General features: G+C 36.8%; 1 protein-coding gene across 2 annotated transcripts in view; it reads left to right on the forward strand.

Annotated features, from left to right (window-relative positions):
- Positions 1–14,780, forward strand: part of AK5 (adenylate kinase 5) — a 234,703-nt gene that overhangs the window by 39,967 nt on the left and 179,956 nt on the right. For both annotated transcript variants that reach the window (XM_055340988.1, XM_055340989.1), the window contains exon 6: positions 9,962–10,153. In XM_055340988.1, the coding sequence (XP_055196963.1) occupies positions 9,962–10,153 (192 nt within the window). The remainder of the gene's footprint in view (positions 1–9,961; positions 10,154–14,780) is intronic.

Raw genomic sequence — 14,780 nt, forward strand, 5'->3', positions numbered from 1 at the left:
GAAGCATTGACTTATTTTAGGATATTAAGTGTTCCATTCATGAATATGCATGTACTTCATTTTGTTTCTGCCAAGGTCTGTGTAGTATTCTTATATCATTTTTCATTAGATTTTTCCACTAGGTGATTAAACGAATTTTTGGTTAAGTAGTATTTTTATTTTTTTCAGTGAGATAGCATTTTAATTTTCATCATTCATATATAAACACAGACTAATAAAACACATAAAACAGTAAACTTTCATAGTTAATATTTATAGGTGCATAGTTTTTCATGCTCATATGTTTTTAAGTATTGTATATATTAACAAATTTCACAACATATCATTATTCTTAGAATCGTTAAAAGACACCTGGAAATCTCATAATGTATGAGAGTAAATCACAACTTCTCAACAACAGCAACAAAAAAATAATGCCCTTTGACCAACATCTCCTCATTTCCCTCTCTGCCTAGCCCCTGACAACACCATTCTACTCTTTGTTTTTGTGAGTTTGACTATTTTAGATTCCTCATATAAGTGAGATGGTGCAGTATTTGTCTTTCTGTGTCTCGCTCATTACACTTAACATAATGGTCCTCCACATTCATCCATGTTGTCACAATGGCAGGATCTCCCACTTTTAAAAGGCTAAATAATATCCCATTGTACCAATATTCCACATTTTCTTTATCTATTCTGCTGACAAACATTTAGGTTGTTTGCGTATCTTGGCTATTGAGAATAATGCTGCAATGATTATGGGAGTGTGGATATCTCCTTGATATATTGATTTTGTTTCCTTTGCCTATATACCTAGAAGTGATATTTCTGGATTAAGAGGAGGTCTATTTTTAACGTTTTTGAGGACTATCTATACCGTATTCCATAGTGGCTGTACCAATTTATATTCCCACCAACAGTGCGCAAGTGTTCCCTTTTCTCCACATCCTTTCCAACGCTTGCTATCTTTTGTCTTTTGATAATAGCCACTCTAACAGGTGTGAGGTGGTATCTCTTGGTGGTTTTGATAAGCATTTCCCTGATGATTAGTGATGCTAAATACCTTTTTATGTACCTACTGGCCATTTGTATTCTTTTAAGAAATATCTGTACACTTTGCCCATTTTTTGGTAGAAAGTGGATTATTAGGAATTTATTTTCTCAGTGTTTAAAATTGATATATAATTGACATATCATTAGTTCGTTTCAGGTGTACAGCATAATGATTCCATATTTGCATATCCAAAATGATCACAAGAATTCCAGTTGATGCCATCACCATACATAGTTACAAAAATTGTTTTTCTTATAATGAGAACTTTCAAAATCCACCCTTCTAGTTACTTTATTTTTTTCTCCTTAGCCCATCAAATATCAAACCGGGTCTGATATTCATGTAGTTTTATCACTTTTCTATTGGCTAATGTTTCCATTGTATATTTTTTCCATCTTTTTACTTTTAGCATTTCTCATCTTTCTATTTCAAGTGTACAGCTATATTAAGCACCTCTGGTGCCCTATCTTATATTCTCACAGCGCGCTATTTACTTGGCCATTGCTGCTGTGACCAGCTTCGTGCCATTGTAATGTGTGGCCACTCGTTGGGTATATTTGGCTTCCTACCCAAGGAAATACCCATACACATTGTGAAAGAATGGGGAAATTAATGTGCGTGGAGGTAACTCCTGACAGGATCTGGTGGATAGAGGCTCCTCACATATGCCCCTCAGAAGGTCCAGCAGCATGGAGGTCCCAATCCCCAGTCACGGTGACCAACTGGACACCACCTTTACATTGGCTTGCCCTCCCCCACTCGCCACCACCAGCTTTCTTGTTTATGGATGCTTTCATGCTACAAGACCATATGGCCTGAAAAGCCTAAACTATTTATCATCTGGCCCTTTACAGAAAAAATTTGCTGACTCCTGTTCTAGGGACGACAACATGCATCATTAACTTAATGTCTCATAGAATTCGGTATTTCTGCCACTTCCTGAACAAGTCCTTAAAACAGTTGAACTTCACACACTTGCCTCATGACTAATCTCTATTTTTAAATACCACAAAGTCCTTTTAGTGTTCTTTTATATGGTCAATATTCATTTAGGTTTACCCACATATTTACCATTTCATTGCTGTTCATTAGCTCCTCTGGGCCAATTTTCTATTTTGGATCATTTTTCTTCTACCTAAAGAATATTTTTTAATGTTTCCACTAGTGTAGAATTTCTGATGACAGATACTCTCAGTTTTTGTTTGTTTGAATACATCTGTATTTATTCTTAATTTTTGAAACATATTTTTACTGCATATAGAAATCCTAGGTTGGCAGTTATTTTTATTGGCCCTTTAAAGATACCATTTCATTGTTTTCTGGCTTTCATTGTCACTTTTGAAAATACAGCTATTTATTGTTGCTATTCTGAAAGTAATCTTTCATTTCTTTTCTTCTGGCAGCTTTAAAGATTTGTTTTGTTTTGGTCTTTTTGTCTGTCTAAACTTTTAGCAGTTTTATCATGATACACTTAGATCCGAGGTTTTCTGTTTATTCTTTTTGGCTTTTAGATTGCTTCTTGAATCTGAGACTTGATATTCTTTGTGAGTTTAGAAAATTCTTAGCTATTATATTGTCTAATACTGCTTCTTCATTTTCTGTCCTTTTTTCTAGAACTTTCTAAGCATTCTCTCATTGGTCTCTTTTGCTGTTATCTGTAGTTTTCCTATCCCTGGCTCCTCCTTGTTTCATTCTGAATATTTTGTTCTGCTCTTTTAGTTCACTAGTTCTCTTTTCAGATAGTCCTGATTGACTGTTAAATACATTTAATCACCTAACATAATGAGAATTTGGGGTGATTCTAAAGGGACTTAGTCCTGTGAGGTTGGTTCACATACTCTGATGGTGTGTAGCCTTGTAGCATCCAACCAAAAGGGGGCAGCAGTAGTAGTTTCTAGAGCTCCTTCTAGTTTTTATCTCCTAGTCCCATAGCTGTTTAAAGTCTGCAATATTTTGTTATGTAACATATGTGCAATATTTTGTTATGTAACATATATAACATATGTGCCGTTGTAGGAAGAAATTATTTTAGCTAGATCACTAGTACTTGTACTTCATGCCTGAGTTGTACTATAAGCCATAAATGAGAAATCTCTTATTCTACTAGAATCTTCTGACACCAAATGACCTTCTCCTTTAAAAAAAAAAATACACACAAAGATATTTGAGATCTTTCTGAATCTGCTTAAAATATATGGAAATTAAACTTCCAATGTTTTGCTTCATCAGCAAAACTTTAGAACCCATTAATAAATAAATACAGAAACTGAGCTCTATAAATCAAGACATTTGGGGATCCCTGGGTGGCGCAGAGGTTTGGCGCCTGCCTTTGGCCCAGGGCACGATCCTGGGGACCCGGGATCAAATCCCACATCGGGCTCCCGGTGCATGGAGCCTACTTCTCCCTCTGCCTGTGTCTCTGCCTCTCTCTCTCTCTGTGTGTGTGTGTGACTATCATAAATAAATAAAAATTTTAAAAAAAGTTATAAATCAAGACATTTGTCAAGTATAGCTGCTATTGCATGTCTGTAAGTGTCTGAATTAGCTAAAAATTAAAGACTGGGGGGGGGAGAGAAAAAAAAATTCTGCCCAGAAGTTATTCCATGTTAAATGATAGTAAAGTATAATTATCCTTTTTTTCCTTTTATGATCTAATCTAGCTTCTGTGGTAATGGTGTATGTTCAATAAATGTTTAATGGATGAAAGAAATAATTTAGTTTACATTTTCACTGTGGGCAGAATAGGAAAGCAAATTTAAGCCCAATATTAGAAAGAACTTCCCAGTTATTAGAGTCTTCCAGTAACAAAAGGGGCCTGCTTTGTAAGTAATAGGTACCCATCCCAAGGAATGATTACCAGAACATTCAAGTTCAGATGTTCAGCTTTAAAAATTACTTGTCAAGAGACTGTGGAGATAATTACAGGTTTGGCATTAATTTGGGTCAGATAACCTCTCAAGTTTTTTCCAGCCTTTAGTTTCTGGGATTTCAGTTTTTGTTCCAATTTAGTCTTCTTTCTCTCTTTGCTTCCTGGTTTCTGACAGTGTGATCTGAATTATGGAGTGTAGGCCTTGTGACACATCTTCATAAAGAATAGGCCAGTCAAAAGTACTGACAGTTAGGAACAGGAAGTATTAAAACAAGCTCACTTGGCAGTCTGACATGGTGAATACGTCTTTGCTTATCAAAGGCAGTCATGGGTTCTTTCCAACAGAGTAATCATTCAGGTAAGAGACTTTAAGTCAATGGACACAGGAAGATTGACATGTCTATATAACGACAGAAAAAAAATTGACATAGTTGAGTCATTAGGAGAAATGATATCAGCAGTTGAGACACTTCCTTGTAGACAAAAGTGGCATCTAAAATTTGTTCTCATTTATGTTTTCACTCATTCATTGAATAGCAAATATATTTTGAGAACCTAGAGTAAGAAAAGGTATGTCAAGGATCTACTTTGTTTGGTGATACTTCTCGACATTTCACAATGAATTTTCTGAAAACTTTCTAGGGACTTAATATCTTTTAGAATGGAATGGTGTCTGCTTCTATATTGGGGAAAAAACATAAACAATTCAAATATTTTTTCTTTTAAAGTGGAGTACTGTTGGAGAAGATGAGGCCCTAATGAGCAGACATATGTAGGGGCTACCAGGAATCAGACGAGCACACTAGTGGCTGTGGGCATTTGCTGAACAGTCAGCCTGTTATCCCTAGCTGCCACAATCCTCACCTGTTCTAAATTTTAATTTTTTTCTATTTCTAATTATATCATGTGTAATTTATGCCAAAGAAAGATAGCAAGTTAATTGCAATTATGAAATTAAATAACTTTTCAGATTCACTTACTTCAGAGTCATCTTTATGAAACCTAAAGTTGCACTCGATGATCAAAATTCTTAAAGATTTCACTTAAGTTTTCTGTAAACCTAAAACTGCTTTTTGTTTTGTTTTGTTTTTGTTTGTTTTTAAAGATTTTATTTATTTATTCATGAGAGACAGAGAGAGAGAGAGGCAGAGACCCAGGCAGAGGAAGAAGCAGGCTGCATGCAGGGAGCCCGACATGGGACTCAATCGAAGGTCTCTAGGATCAGGCCCTGGGCTCAAGGCGGTGCTAACCCCCTGAACCACCGGGGCTGCCCCTAAAACTGCTTTTTTAAAGAGTCTTTTACATCTATTCTAGCTGGGAGATTTAGGAAAGTAGTGTTGGTACCATAAAATACGATAAATGTAGAAAAAATTAAGCAAGAAAAGAATTTCCCTTAGGGAAAAAGGTGCGGAGTTTGATTTTGGCCTTGCTAAGTCACAAGTAACATTAAGACTAACAGGTAGAGATGTTATATAAAGCATTTGAAAATATAGGACTTAGATTCTGTAGAAAGTTAGCGCTGAAAATGCAGATTTGAGATCTGTCGACTAAGGGTAGAGGTTGAAACCAGAACAGGAAAAAAAGAATGAGAAGAGAATGAGAATCTGGAGAAATGACCTAAAAACAGTAACATGATCTAAGCCTAAAGGAAAGCCCCCACTTGTGAGCTTACAGAGGAAAAAATGTGAGCCAAGAAAGTAAATAAATAAACAAATAACATAAAGTTAAAGGAGGACCAAGACAGTCTAGAATCATGAAAATCAAGAAATAATAAACATGACTAAAATTTTTTGAGCACTTACCTTGGATCAAATTTGTGCTATGTATTTCACATACATTAACTTATTTAATCTTTATAGTAACTCAAGGAGGTAGGTTTGTATATCTTTATTTATAGATGAAGGCACAAGGCTCTGCAAAATTAAGCCATATGCCTGTCACTCAGCTGGCAAGTCCTAGGGAAAAAACTGGAATGTATGTTCCAGGGTTCATTTTCCAACCCATGGTCTCTAGAGTGTACAAGAAAAACCACTGTGGTATTGGAAGAAAATGTTAAAATTGCAATTATTTTATCTCTTCCTTTTTATTTTCATTTTTAAAATATTTTATTTATTTATTGATGAGAGACACAGAGAGGCAGAGACACAGGCAGAGGGAGAAGCAGTTTCCATGCAGCGAGCCCAATGTGGGAAACGATCCTGGGACCCCAGGACTCAGGTTCACACCCTGAGCCAAAGGCAGACGCTCAACCACTGAGCCACCCCGGTGTCCCTCTCTTCTTTTTTAAATACCATTTTTTGTGTATATTTTACAACATGCATCCTAATTAGTATGGTGATACGTGCATATTTCCTAAATTAATAGGTACCTATTTATTGGGGTATATGCTCAAATAATTTACTAACATAAATTATTTTGGATGTAAAAAAATTGGGAATCATTTCTTTAAACTGCTATACAAAACTGCCTTTTTATCTTGTCCCATCTTCAACAAGAGACTACATTCACTTTCTATGGCCATGATGTCTTTGAAATGCAGTATTAGTTCTAATTGAGCTAAGAAAGTTTATTTCATCTGTTCTTTTCAAGTCATTCCTTGTTATTTTCAGACATTTGTGAAAGCTTTTGGGTTAATTGGTTCTTTGTAATAGTAAAAGGAACACAGGCCTTAGACCAGACAGACCTAGGTTCTAATATCAGCTTTGATGTTTCTGACCATCCGACATCAGACAAGTACCTCATTTCTCAGAGCCTCAGTTTATTCATCTGGAGATAATATGTACCTTGTAGAGTATTGCAAAGTTTACCAATATCATAAGAAAATAACTTAGCACTGGGCCTGGCATATAGTAGGTACATTCATTTATTTATTTATTTATTTACTTACTTACTTACTTATTTATTTAATATCAGTTGATGTTTCTGACCATCCGACCTCAGACAAGTACCTCATTTCTCAGAGCCTCAGTTTATTCATCTGGAGATAATATGTACCTTGTAGAATATTGCAAAGTTTACCAATATCATAAGAAAATAACTTAGCACTGGGCCTGGCATATAGTAGGTACATTTATTTATTTATTTATTTATTTATTTACTTACTTACTTATTTATTTAATATCAGTTGATGTTTCTGACCATCCGACCTCAGACAAGTACCTCATTTCTCAGAGCCTCAGTTTATTCATCTGGAGATAATATGTACCTTGTAGAATATTGCAAAGTTTACCAGTATCATAAGAAAATAACTTAGCACTGGGCCTGGCATATAGTAGGTACATTCATTTATTTATTTATTTATTTATTTACTTACTTACTTATTTATTTAATATCAGTTGATGTTTCTGACCATCCGACCTCAGACAAGTACCTCATTTCTCAGAGCCTCAGTTTATTCATCTGGAGATAATATGTACCTTGTAGAATATTGCAAAGTTTACCAATATCATAAGAAAATAACTTAGCACTGGGCCTGGCATATAGTAGGTACTTTTATTTATTTATTTATTTATTTATTTATTTATTTGTTTATTTACTTACTTAATTACTTGTTTATTTGAGAGAGACAGGGTTACATCTGGTGGGGGAAGGAAAGGAAGGGCAGTGAGAGAGGAAGAAAGAGCATCCTAAGCAGGCTCTGCACTCAGCCCCATGCAGGGCTCCATCTCATGACCCTGAGATCATGACCTGAGCCTAAATCAAGAGTTGAACACTTAACGGACAGAGCTATCCAGGTCCCCCTATAACTGACAGTTTTAAAAGGACAGCAAAAAGTAATAATAGGAGCAGTACTTGTTTACTGTAGAGATTAGGTATAGTCCGATCATCAAGTCCTCTCTAAAATCTGGTCACATATAGCTTTGAAAAAGTTTTGTCTCTACTGTTCTTAATTCAACCTGGAAACTTGTTTGAACATGAACAAAAAGTATTTTCCAGAAATATAGAAGGCACTGCATGTAGCTGTGCAGGTTGGGGAATGCCATTTACATGAGCTACAGGCAGACCTCATAGATTTTGTGGTTCAGGTCCAGACTGCTGCAATAGTGAATATCACAATAGAGTAAGTCAGATGAAATTTTTGGTTTCCCGGTGCATGTAAAAGTTATGCTTATACTATACTGTAGTCTATTAAGTGTGCAATGGCATTACGCCTAAAAAACTCAGCATACATACCTTATTAGTTTAAAAATATTCTATTGTTAAAAAAAAAAAGGTCTAACCATCATCTGAGCTTTTAGTGAGGTTCAATCTTTTTGCTGGTGGAGGGTCTTCCCTTGATGTTGATGACTGTTGACTGATCAGGGCGGTGGTTGCTGAAGCTTGGGGAGGCTACAGCAATTTCTTAAAATAAGACAATGAAGTTTGCCCCTCTAGTCAACTCTCCTTTTCATAGATAATTTCTCTGTAACATGTGGTGCTGTCTGATAGCACTTTACCCACAGTACAACTTCTTTCAGAATTGGAGTTAATCCTCTGAAGCCCTCCTGTGCTTTATCAACTAAGTTTATGTAACATTCTGAATCCTCTGTTTTCATTTCAACAATCTCCACATCTTCGCCAGGAGCAGATTCCATCTCAAGAAACCGCTTGCTTTGCTCATCCATAAGAAGCGACTACATAAAGTTTTATCACGAGAAGCAGCAATTCAATCACATCTTCAGGCTCTACTTCCTATTCTCGTTCTCTTGCTAGTCCCCTCACATCCGCAGCTACTTCCTCCACTGAAGTTTTGAACCCCTTGAAGTCACCCATAAGGGTTGGAATCAGCTTCCAAATTCCTATTAATTTTGATATTTTGAGCTCTTATCGTGAATCACAAACGTTCTTAATGACAGCTAGAATGGTGAATCCTTTCCAAAAGGTTTCTCAGTTGACTTTGCCCAGATCCACCTAAGGAATCACTACCTATGGCAGCTATGTATTTCTCGAATAATATGTATTAACACAAAATGTGTTTCTTAAATAATAAGACTTGAAAGTTGAGATTAGTCCCTGGTCCGCGGGCTGCAGAACCAGTGTTGTTCTGTAGCAGGAATGAAAGCAATGTTAATATCACTGTACATTTCCATCCGAGCTCTTGGGTAATCAGGTGCATTGTTAATGAGCGATAATATTTTGAAAGCCGTCTTTTTTTTCTGAGCGATGGGTCTCAACAGTAGGCTTAAAATACTCCATAAACCATGTTTTAACCAGATGTGCCATCATCCAGGCTTTGTTGTTCCATTTATAGAGCACAGAGAGAGTAGATTTAGCATAATTCTCAAGGGCCCTAGAATTTTCAGTATGGTAAATGAGCATTGGCTTCAACTTAAAGTCACCAGGTGAAAAAATAAATAAATAAAAAAAATAAAATCACCAGGTGTGTTAGCTCCTAACAATAGAGTCAGCTTGTCCTTTGAAGCTTTGAAGCCAGGCCTTGATTTCCTCTGTAGCTAAGACCTACATGGCATGTTCTTCCAGGATAAGACTGAAAATCTGCTGTTCCGTGTGAGCTACCTGCATGAATTATCTTAGCTAAATAACTTGCTAGATAACTTGCTATAGCTTCTCTCTCAGCACCTGCTGCTTCACCTTGCATTTCTACAATATGGAGAAGGCTTCTTTCCTTAAGCCCCACGAACCCCTCTCTGCTAGCTTCAGGCTTTCCTTCTGCAGCTTCTTCACCTCACAGCCTTCACAGAATTGAAGAGAGTTAGGGCCTTGCTCTGGATTAGGCTTTGGCTTTAGCTTAAGGGAATGCTGTGCTCTTTTGATCTTCTATCCATGACTTTCTCCATATCAGCAATAAGCCTGTATCACTTTCACTTCCTTATCATTTCTGTGTTCACTGGAGTAGCACTTTTAATTTCTTTCAAGAACTTCAAGGTGTACCTTTATAATAGCAATGACCCCTCCTGTTCCTGTATAGAGGAATAGCCCTAGAAATGTGCTGGCAAAGACCCAGTGGGCCAAAGATATAGCATCCTCAACAGAACTAAAAGAGTTGAATGCCACTGCCCACACTTGCATTGGCTGGTGTGTTGAATGCTTATCTACTTGTTTGATGTTCTTCGCAGATCTGTACTCCCGACTTGGTGGTGTTCTTGGCTTGTGCCAATCAGAGGCTCAAAGAAAGATTACTGAAGCGCGCAGAGCAACAGGGGCGGCCTGATGACAATCTGAAAGCTACCCAAAGGAGACTAATGAACTTCAAGCAGAACGCTGCTCCATTGGTCAAATACTTCCAGGAGAAGGGGCTCATCATGACAGTAAGTTAGCTAGACTTTTACATGTCCGTTGTAAGAACCTTCTTTTAGGTTTCTAATTAACCTGTTCACATTTGGAAACCCTCTTTACCTTAAAAAAAAAAAGTGGCTTTTCATGGGTTTTAGATCCAATGGGAAAAAATTGATAATTTTTACCTGCTTTGCCTTTATTAAGTCAGTATGCTAAAAAGTACTTTCACTTGAGTTTGATTTCACAAAAAAAGATAAATTTTAACCTTGGCTAGAATTCTGTAGCCCCCAAAGGAAAAAAAAAAGGATGTTTAAATAATTATTTGGATGATTTATAGTATTTACCCAATTTCTCGACTCTTAGGTCTTTGGAAACCTAATAATATTGATAGACTTAAAAACACATACTTGACATAGTGTTACTAGACTTACGTTGTAAGTCAGGTTTTATCACGATGTACCACATAAGAAAGTGAGATCCTGATGGCACAAAAAAGTCGCCTAAATGTTTGACTTGCTTTAAAGAAGTATTTCTATCTGAAAATGGTAGGCATTGATCTTTCTGTTCCATTAACGCAATGCTAATATTAATGTTTTTATAATTAGTTTGTTTTGTGGTTAATGATACTCAATGTACCAATGAAAGATGAGGCTAAATCATTATTTCATGCAGTTATTAGAATATGAGAAGTTAGAGGTGAAGATTCAGCTAGATTATGATCCCATAACATCAGAAATTCAAGTAGTAAAACAGAGGAGACAAAGGAATCATTGGCCATCTGAAGAAAACTTTTTATGGAAGAGGACCCTAACCTCAGGGCAGCTCCATGATAGTTGGATGGTGGCGGAGCTCAGCAGAACCCTCCCCACAACCCTTGGGTTTTTCTTACCAGACCAGAGATTCTTGTCTAGGGAGATTACAATGCCTGGTAGACAATCTGATGAAAATAATGCATGCCTTTCTTAATAAAATGCATGTAAGGTTTTTTTGGTTTTTTGTTGTTCTTGTTTGTTTTTTGTTTTTTGTTTTTTTACAAATTTTAGGTAAATCTACTGAAGCTCATACACAGGGCCCCCATGACCTAGCAATTACTGGATACAAAAATCTCATTAGACTAAGATGCCCTTAGATCTGAGACAGTCACAACACTTGAATAATAATCTCTTTGCAGTCTTTCTAGCACTATAAAGAAATATTTATTTGAGTCAAAGTTGTCATGTCAGGGAATTGTAAATCTGATCTGAAAATCGTTCACAGTGCTTGAGTTCACTTCATGGTCTTCAAGAGACATTGAAAATAGGAAAGATTCAAGAAAATCAGAGTGGATGTTTCTCTGGCTATTTTTGTTGAGATTGTTCTCTGTTTCTCTTGCAAATTACCAATGCTGACTTCAGCATTGTGTCATGAAAAAAGAAATTTACCCTCCAGACCAAACCCCCAACTGCAAGTGCAGAGCCAGAGTTTTAATTGATGTTTGCAAGGCTAAAAGGTATTACCAGAATGTCTCTGATTACTCCCTGCCTGTCACATTCGTCATCACAAGCAGAGCAGATTTCCCAAATGAATGCAGAGTGGGGATTGTTAATTTACTAATATTTTGCATGGAGGTGAAATGCCATTGCCTGTAATTGAGGGAGTCAATAACAATGTGGATGACAGCCTGTAACCTCACTACTAAAACCAAATAAGCTTTAGGATAAATGCCTCTAATTACTGAGAGACTTGCCTTGGAAAGTCACCTTTTGAAAAGTGGTGAACACAAACACAGGCGAGGCTCTGGGGAATCGAATTAGAAAATTTTGTCTGTCAAAGGAGCAAGTACGGCATCCTGAGTCGCATGTCCTCCTTCGGAACGTGGATCATAGTTTGGTTTTGGAATTAAAATATTTTTAATATGCTTTTAACAGTGAGTTAAGTAATAAAAAAATGATCATCTTTATTAATCACAACCATATTAAGAGTTTAATTTTAAAAACCGGGAGTTAATAGATCAAACCCAAATACTTCCTTTTCTCTGTAGTTTTTTTCTGTTGCTCCTCCCTGCCCCTCTTAATTGATTCATTTATTCATTTAGTAAATATTTATTGAGAACCATGGGGTGCCAGACACTCTGCTAGGTGCTAGGGATGCAAAGCTAAATAAGCAAAAGGTAAGGATCTTTTTTTTTATTCCCTGACGTACTGCAAATTCCTAGAACAGTACCTACCTGGTTCATAATGTGCTCTCAGTAAATGAACAAAGCGTACAATCTATGGGGAAAGAGATTACTAAACAATGAATTATTTAATGTGATGACTGTCTCAAAGGAAAGTGTACAAGGAAGGCTTCCTCGCGTGTGTCACGTACTGTGTTAGGAACTGAGTCCTACCCACAAGTAAGATTAATCATTGGTCTGGGTGTGAAGTTCTTAAAGGCCACGTCCCTCAGTCCATCTGAGAAACTTAATTTTGGTGCTTCTCTTCCCTTGTTCTTTGGTTTCTGAAACTCTCACTTGAAATCTTATGCTCCAATGCCATGTAATAAATTCATGATGCTCTAGGACTTGGTCTACATCCGTAAATTGGAGATCACCCACCATGTATTGTTCTTTGGGTGAGTCTCTACGACTCAGATGCCTGACCTGTGAAATGGGTATAATCATCCATCCTATCTCAGCGTATTTGTTAGGGAGTAAATGGATGGATATCAAGTGTTTAGAACTGCCTGGAACGTTGTAAGGACAGTTTAAGTGATTAATACTGTTCTGTTATTCTTGTGTTTCTTCCTTCTCATCCTTCCCCTTCTCATCCCATCTTTCGGAACCTACAATTACCACTAACAATGCTCTGCTCTTTGAGGACCCTCTGTTGCGCTTTCTCCCATAGATAGTATTGAAGAAATTCAAAATAAAGAATCTAGGTTTTAAAATTTTCATGCCAAATTCATTTTTTTCTTTAAAAATATCTGTTATCAGTTTTTAAATTGTCCCAGTGTTTTTTTTAAACTTCTATATTGTCTGTCTAATCAAACCATATAACGGCTGTGTCTGAGTAGTACAGTTGGGTTGTGGCAAGCATCAACTCATTGCTTTTTCTTTTTTACTTCATCATTGACTATACCTATTAGCAGATTTGACTAAAAAACAAACCCAGTGTGACTGAAGAGAAAATCTAATCAAAACAGGAAAATACGCTGTTATCTGAGTACTGTATCTTATTGACATGGTTCACATTACGTGGGTCTTTTCATTTTTATTCTTTTTTAAAAAGACGTATTTATTTATGAAAGTGAGAGAAAGTGAGAGAGCGAGTGAGCCCTCAAGCAGGGAAGGGGCAGAGGGAGAAGCAGACCCTGCTGAGCAGGGAGCCCAATGTGGGGCTCAATCCCAGGACCCCGAGATCATGAACTGAGCCAAAGGCAGCTGCTAATCAACTGAGCCACCCAGGTACCCCAATTTTTATTCTTTCATTATACTTGCCCATATACAGCCATCTGTGCTATGGAATCACAAGGCTAGGATATTCGGGACTTCATAGAATCTTCTCAAATTTATATGTTGCTTTTTAACTTACTGTAGAGTTGGATGTAATTGCTCATCATGTCTTTTACAGCTTGATGCTTCTAAGTTAGGTGCCATGAGTTCCCCCAAGTGTGTTAAGAGTTTTGTTCTGAAGTCTTAGTATTACTGGGACCAAGAAACCTGCATCTGTAATCTTACTGAGTAAGCTCTGTTTCATGACATTTGGAAGCATTTGGACTGGATGCAGCTATATAACTCTTGAACAAAAATTTCCCTTCTTTAGGTTTTTCAGGTCTCAGTAGCATGTATGTGTCATGATCATTTTTTTATCTTAATTTTTAAAGCTTAAAAGAACCCTAGTCTATTTTAATCATCCTCGCTAAGTTGGATGAAACTTATTGAAGAAATAGTATTAGCGAAGACAGGTCAAGTTTCTGTAAGTTTGATGAACTCTTTAAAAAATATCCATGGTTTCGTTCATTGTTTTAAGAAAAGGGTCTTCTAAGATGGTTGAAAAATAATAGGGTAAGATGTAAACATTTATGTTGTTTATTTTCCAGAAGGCACTGTGCTGTCAATATTCTTTGCAGCCAGGGAAAGGGTTACACACTTGTGTGTATTCCTTTTTTTTTTTTTTTGATTGATGCTTTTATTTTCTTTTGGTAAATACCCAGTAGTGGAATTTTTGGGTCATATGGTATTTCTATTTTTCATCTTTTGGTGGAATCTCCATACTGTTTTCCATAATGGCTGCACCAATTTACATTTCCATCATTAGTGCATGAAGGTTCCTTTTTTCCACATCCTTACCAACACTTCTTATTTCTTGTCTTTTTGAGTTTAGCTGTCCTGATGGGTGGTACCTCATTGTGGTTTTGATTTGTATTTCCCTGATGATGAGCATCTTTTCATATGTCTGTTGGCCATCTGTGTGTCTTCTTTGGAGAAATATCTGGGGTTTTTTTGTATATTTTTTATTGGAGTTCGATTTGCCAACATATAGTATAACACCCAGTGCTCATCCCGCCAAGTGCCCCCCTCAGTGCCCATCACCCAGTCACCCCCACCCCCCACCCAACTCCCTTTCCACCATCCCTTGTTCATTTCCCAGAGTTAGGAGTCTCTCATGTTCTGTCTCCCTCACTGATATTTCCCACTCA

Source organism: Nyctereutes procyonoides, unplaced genomic scaffold (assembly GCF_905146905.1).
Source record: "Nyctereutes procyonoides isolate TBG_1078 unplaced genomic scaffold, NYPRO_anot_genome, whole genome shotgun sequence".
In the NCBI taxonomy this organism is placed as follows: Eukaryota; Metazoa; Chordata; class Mammalia; order Carnivora; family Canidae; genus Nyctereutes; species Nyctereutes procyonoides.